We start from the raw sequence: 6,000 nt of genomic DNA on the forward strand, positions 1-6,000 counted from the left end.
ACAAACAAGCTTCATGGTCAGACTACAGCCCTGTTGACCAAGCCAGAGCCTACTTCATGGCATTATCGTCAAGTCCTTGAGTCAAAGGAAAGCCTCAGAAGAGGTGGTGCCCTGGGCATAGACACATATATGCCCTCTCCAGGGTGCCTTGCTGTCTCATTGGTTGCCTTGGAGAGATTCCCTGCATGTTCCGCTTCCCTTTGTCCAGTCTCTAACGAAGGGGATCCCACTCCAGATCGATTCATAGGGCAACCTGACAATGGATGCCAGCTTGTTCGGCCGGGGGACTCATTGCAATGGTCTCCCAGTTTAAGGCCAACATCTGTCTTAACGAAAATGGTCTATCAACAGACTGGAACTCTGAGCAGTTCAAATAGCGCTGCTCCGACTGCAGTCTTTCCTGGCAGACAAAGCAGTCAGAGTCTTCTCTGGCAAAGCCATGGCAGTGGCTTATGTCAACAGGCAGAGAGGCACCAGGAGCGCTTCGCTCCGACAAGAGATGAAGGCATTGTTCTGCTGGGCAGAGATACACCTTCAGGCGATCTCTGTGACACATGTGGCTGGAGTGGACAGTGTTCAAGCAGATTATCTCAGCAGACATACATTAGACCCAGAAGAGTGGATGTTGTCTCAGAAAGCATTCCAGGCCATTGAGAGAAAATTGGGTCATCTGACATTTGACCTCATGGCAACTGCAAAGAACAGGAAAGCAGATTGGTTCTTCAGTCGCAGATTTGAGCCCGGAAGTGCAGAGCTAGACGCCCTGGTTCAGTCATGACCAGAGACTGGGCTGCTGTACATGTTCCCCCCTTTGGCTAGGATAAGCTGGGTGATCTGCCGGATAGCTCATCATCTGGGAACAGTAGTGCCCGTGATATGCATCCAGATTTACTCTTGTAGAGGCAAATTGCACTAGAAAATCCTGGATGCTTTGATCTTTTTGCATTGCTCTTGACTATCATTGTCATTAATTTCACTTCCTGCTGAACCTCTCTGATGGTATTGGACCCAGGACCTCTGGTGCATTGTGGGGTCACATCTTACGCCCTCCTCCTCCCTTTTGTATCCCAACACGCTCCTTGTCCTTCCCTCCTTTCTGTGTCCCATATTTGTGCCTCCCTTCCTCCTACGGGTGTTTACCTCCTCTGACTGGTGTCTATCTATCTGTCTGTCTGTATACAGAGAGAGTATAGAAATAAAATTTTCTGTGTGAAATATTAGATATTGGCTAGGAGACCTAATTTTATTTGTATCATGATAAATAGAAGATATTTTAGCACAATCTTGCTTTGCTTGAAAAAGAGTTCCTACTGCTAACACCTTATTAATACATTATCTATTGTACTCTGCATTGAACATACATATGAAGCTCTGCTTTATATTGGTGGTAGATCTGAACTACCACTAGAGATTTTTTTTATCTTTTTTTTTTTTATATGGCATCCTTGTTTGTTCAGTGCTCTTATCCCTCTTTGGACATTTAGAAGGTGTTTTTTGTTTTAAATATGGTTCTTTGCCACAGTGGCGTACCTAGCATACGTGACACCCGGGGCCCATCATTTTGTGACAACCCCCCCCCCCTCAATCTGTATGAAAAACATGATTTTTAGTAACAATCCACACGCCACACAAGACTGTACCTAGGAAAAGGCAGCATCTTACATACTGCAGTGAGCAGTACAACATCAATACACCATTGTAAAATTTAAAAAGCCAGATCAGGACAGATCAATCCTGCACAGTCAATCCTAACAGAAAACCATGTCTTTCAAACACACAGAACACAGAAAACACCTTCGCCTAGTATGGAATATGTAATCACAAAGTAAACGCTGCCCCCTTTCTCTCTGTCCACCACTGTTCTATGCTTCTTTCTCTCTCTCTCCAAACCAGCAAGGTCCTACGATGACTGCGTTTGCCGGCTCTGCTCAGGAAGATGTACGTGACGTCTTAGGGGTGGACTGGCAGACGCAGGGAGTTGCGGCAAGATCCCGCGATGACTGCAGCTGCCGGTCCACCCCCCTCCAACGTCACTTACGTCTTCCTAAGCAGAGCCAGCAGACGCAGTCATTGCAGGACCTTCCTGCACTTCAGGGCAGCTGCCGACTCTGCACCGGAATAAGAACGGCAGCCACGCTGAGGTGCAGGTCCTGTTGTAGAGCACCGCGGGAGGTTCCCCTAGGGTGTGCACCCGGGGCGGTCCACCTGGCCCTTGGTACGCCACTGCTTTGCCATCATCTCACCGTTTTCTGCATTTGAGGAAATGTGTAAGTTTTAACTCATTTTTTTTCCTATCAGCTTTCAGGTAACCAGCTTAAGACTGATGAAATAAAGAATAAAGCCCAAAGAGAACTTCTTATGAAAGAACTAGAATGCTGCCAAGCAGAAGTTGACAACAAACAAAGGAAAGCTATGGAGCATCTGAAAGAACAATACACTGAAATGGAGAAAGATCTGAGTAAATGTGTTTCTTTCTAGCAGCTTCCTTTGAGTTTTACAGATTATCTTGCAATTGCTTTAAACAAATAAGGCTGTATGGTGGCTCTGGGTGCATATAAAATAAAAACAAACCACAGTGATAAGTTTGCTTATGGAAGGAAAAATAGGTTATAGCTCTGCATACATTATCTCAATGTAAATATACGTTTGTGCTTCCAGGGCAGTCAGGATGGAGACATCTATATTTGAAAATGCTGTGGGGAGGGAGGAAACTGCTCCTAATTTGATCCAGTATAAAGACCATCAATGTAGAATTTCCAGGCTACTCTTCTGAAAAACGTGTCTGTAACGAGTAAATTGTAGCCCTTAATTTGAATGCATGTCTGATCCGTCCTGAAGGCAGGACTCAGTGTACAGACCAAATGTATATTATTATTTACTAAAAGTATGTATAATGGCAATTTAGAGTATCTTGAAGCTTATGTAGGTTGTGGATCGATGTCTGATATGATGGTCAATACTCAAAAGAGTTGAGCATTTAACTGCACAACCCTTTTATTCTAAAAATTCTGTACTGACGACCAATTAAATATTAACTGGACAACTTCTTAGGTGGCTAAGTTTTGGAAGAACAAGGAACATAGCCTAAAAGTAACCAGTTAAGGCTGATGGATAGCACCATCTGATTACTTTATTCAGTTATATCAGACTGCATTCAAAGCTTTCCTAAACATAGCTGGATAAGTGATCCAGTTAAGTTTAGGACAGTATATTCACTGGTCTAGTTTTAATTACCGTATATACTCAAATATAGGATGAGATTTTTGGGCCCAAAAATGGGGGTCTCATCCTATATTCGGGTCATCACCCAGTGACCACCCGACATCCTCCCTGATTTCCTGCAGGCCTGCCAGTAGGCTGGGACAGGGGGGATCCCAGCAAATACTAACAATTACCACACACACCCCCTCCCTCGCGTACCTTTTCCCTGGTGGTCCAGCGGTGTCCCGCACTGAACCCCTCCTGCCGATTTCGTGGCTAGCAGCACACCTGGGCCAGCACGCAGAAGCGAGCTTTTCGAGCTCCTGCCCGGCCCTGCACCGCTCTCTGAAAGGCTGCCACCAGTTTTCGTGGTTCTCGCAGCTCTCATGGCAGCCATTCAGGGAGCGTTGCAGGGCCAGGCAGGAGCTCGAAAGCTCGCTTCTGCATGCTGGCCCAGGTGCGCTTCTGGTTACGAAATCGGCAGGAGGGGTTCAGCACGGGATACACCGCTGGACCACCAGGGAAAAGGTATTGGGAGGAGGAGGGCCTACCACTAGGTGGTTTCAATAAAAATAAACAATTTGATCAATTGCCGTTCTCTGGAACTATGGTCTTAATCTGTTGGCTGGGTTGGAGAGCAGAGGGGAGTACAGGACAATCAAGCCATTGTGACATCATTGATGAGGTTGGCTCTTATTGGTGGGAAGAAGGTACTGGGAAGGAAGGTGGAACAAGGTGCAGACCCTGGCAGGGAGTGAGAGGGGGGCTGAGTTCAGAGCCTTGCAGGACAGGGAGGGAAGAGGACTGGATGCAGAACTTGGCAGGGAAGGGGGCTGAGTGCAGAACCTGGTATGGGAGGGCATGAGGGAGGGGACACTGGATGCAGATCCTGGCAGGGCATCGCACTTGAATATTAAGCCCCCAAAATGGGGGTCTCAGCTTATATTCGAATCAACTTATATTCGAGTATATAAGGTACATAAATCAACTGCTTATCTGGTAGGGTTAACTCAATTCATTAACTTTAACCGGATGCTTTGCTGCTAAATATTGGTTCCATAGGTACTAGTAACAAGGTGGTAAGCAAGAGCAGGCGACAGGGATTTCTTGTTGCTTACTTTTTATGCAGATTGTATAGGAACAGTTTGCATAAGAAGTGTATTCTAATGTTTAATATCTCTTTATAAGGATGTAGTTGCCAAGGTAGGGTTACCATATTTGTGAAGACAAAAAAAGACTAAACATGACCCTGTCCATTGATAGCTGTGCCCACATCCCATTCGATGACCTCCATCTTTCACCCATTTCCTTTGTTCCATTTCTCATCCTCTGTACCTTTTAGTGCTTCTCTTTTTCCCTCCTTCCCTCCAACCCTTCTCCCCCATGGGTGATTCTCTCCTTCCAACCAGCCTCTCTTGTGGGTGCTTCTTTATTCTCTCTCTTCTCCTTCTCCTCCTCCCCCACCCCACCCCAGGATTTGGATCCAACATTTCTCCCTCCTTCCTTCCCCCCCCCCGGGTCCATCATCTCTCCCCACTTTCAGCTTCCCTTCTTACTATATTCCCTGCCCTGTGATCCAGCAACTCTCTCTCCATTGGTCCAGCATCTCTCCTCCTCTTTCTTCCCGATCTAGTCTACACTCTCTCTCCTGGTTGTCTCTCCCATCCAGCACTACCTTACTCCATTCTCTTTTCTCTTGCACTCTCTCCTTTCCATAATGATTTTCCAACCCTGTCCCCTCCCAATGTTGATTCTTCAGCCCTCCCTCCTCTGATCTCAGATGCTGCTTCCCCTTACGACCTCTCTCTCTCTAGCTCCCGACTCCCTCACCTACTTCCTCCCCGATTGCTGCAATTTTGAATCTTTGGGGAGCCTGCTGCCTTTGGCCTGTCCCAGAAGCCACTTCTATGCAGTGACTTCCTGTTTCCATGTAGGTGGGACCTGCAGAGAGGCGGCTTCAAGGGCAGGTTGACGGCATCAGGCTCCCCTCATTGCCACTGCTGGTTGCCTGAAGATTCAAAATAGCAACAGCCATGGAGGAGTTAGGTGGGAGAGTCGGGAGAGCCGGCTCAACCTGGACCAGACATATGGTAACCCTTTGCCAAGGTAGTCAATTTGAAGAAAATGAGTGGCTATAAGCCTGACAGATCAATAGTGTTTTGAGTTGGGGATCCCTTGCATTTGTCTGCATGATCAGTTCAAAATGACTAGAAGTAAGGTATGCCCAATTGCTCTCATCACTGTGATTTTGTACCAGAATCTAACTGAATAGCATGAATATGTTTTTTTAAAAAATTAACTGGATAAAATAACATAATTAAATGTGATAAAACAACTGATATTTGAGGTGGTTTTTTTGAGTGTTTATCGTGGGAAAACCAGGTCTTTGAAATATTATTTTAACCATTATGCAATGAGAACTGAATGGTAAGAAAATATAAATCTATTCATATTGTCTCTGGGTTATGACTGCCTCAGCCCCAACAATAGTTGTCTGTGTGAATTTATGGCTTGGGGTCAAAGCTCCATTCTTGGCAGCATGTTGAAAATGTGATTAAAGTTAGTGGAAGAGACAGAGCAAATATTTGAGATTTCTTTCAATAACACTGAACCTTGGCAAAGTTTCTCCATCTGCTACTGTAGGTCTGACAGCTTCATCAATCACCATCAGCTACCTGCCCTAGAAAGAGAGCTCACTAACACACAGACATGCTGGCGTTTTATAATTCTCTTTGGTGGACGGGCAAACACAATCTAAAGTAATCCCCACATAGGATAATCCAGATGACTTTAAGATAA

At 45.7% G+C, this 6,000-nt stretch overlaps 1 protein-coding gene across 2 annotated transcripts in view; it reads left to right on the forward strand.

Annotated features, from left to right (window-relative positions):
* The window catches only part of BLOC1S5 (biogenesis of lysosomal organelles complex 1 subunit 5), a 49,304-nt gene extending 43,764 nt beyond the window's left edge, over positions 1-5,540 (forward strand). For both annotated transcript variants that reach the window (XM_033934714.1, XM_033934716.1), the window contains exon 5: positions 2,299-5,540. In XM_033934714.1, the coding sequence (XP_033790605.1) occupies positions 2,299-2,478 (180 nt within the window). In that variant the 3' untranslated portion in view covers positions 2,479-5,540. The remainder of the gene's footprint in view (positions 1-2,298) is intronic.
* The last annotated feature ends 460 nt before the right edge of the window (positions 5,541-6,000 follow it).

This window comes from Geotrypetes seraphini, chromosome 2 (genome assembly GCF_902459505.1).
Source record: "Geotrypetes seraphini chromosome 2, aGeoSer1.1, whole genome shotgun sequence".
NCBI lineage: Eukaryota > Metazoa > Chordata > Amphibia > Gymnophiona > Dermophiidae > Geotrypetes > Geotrypetes seraphini.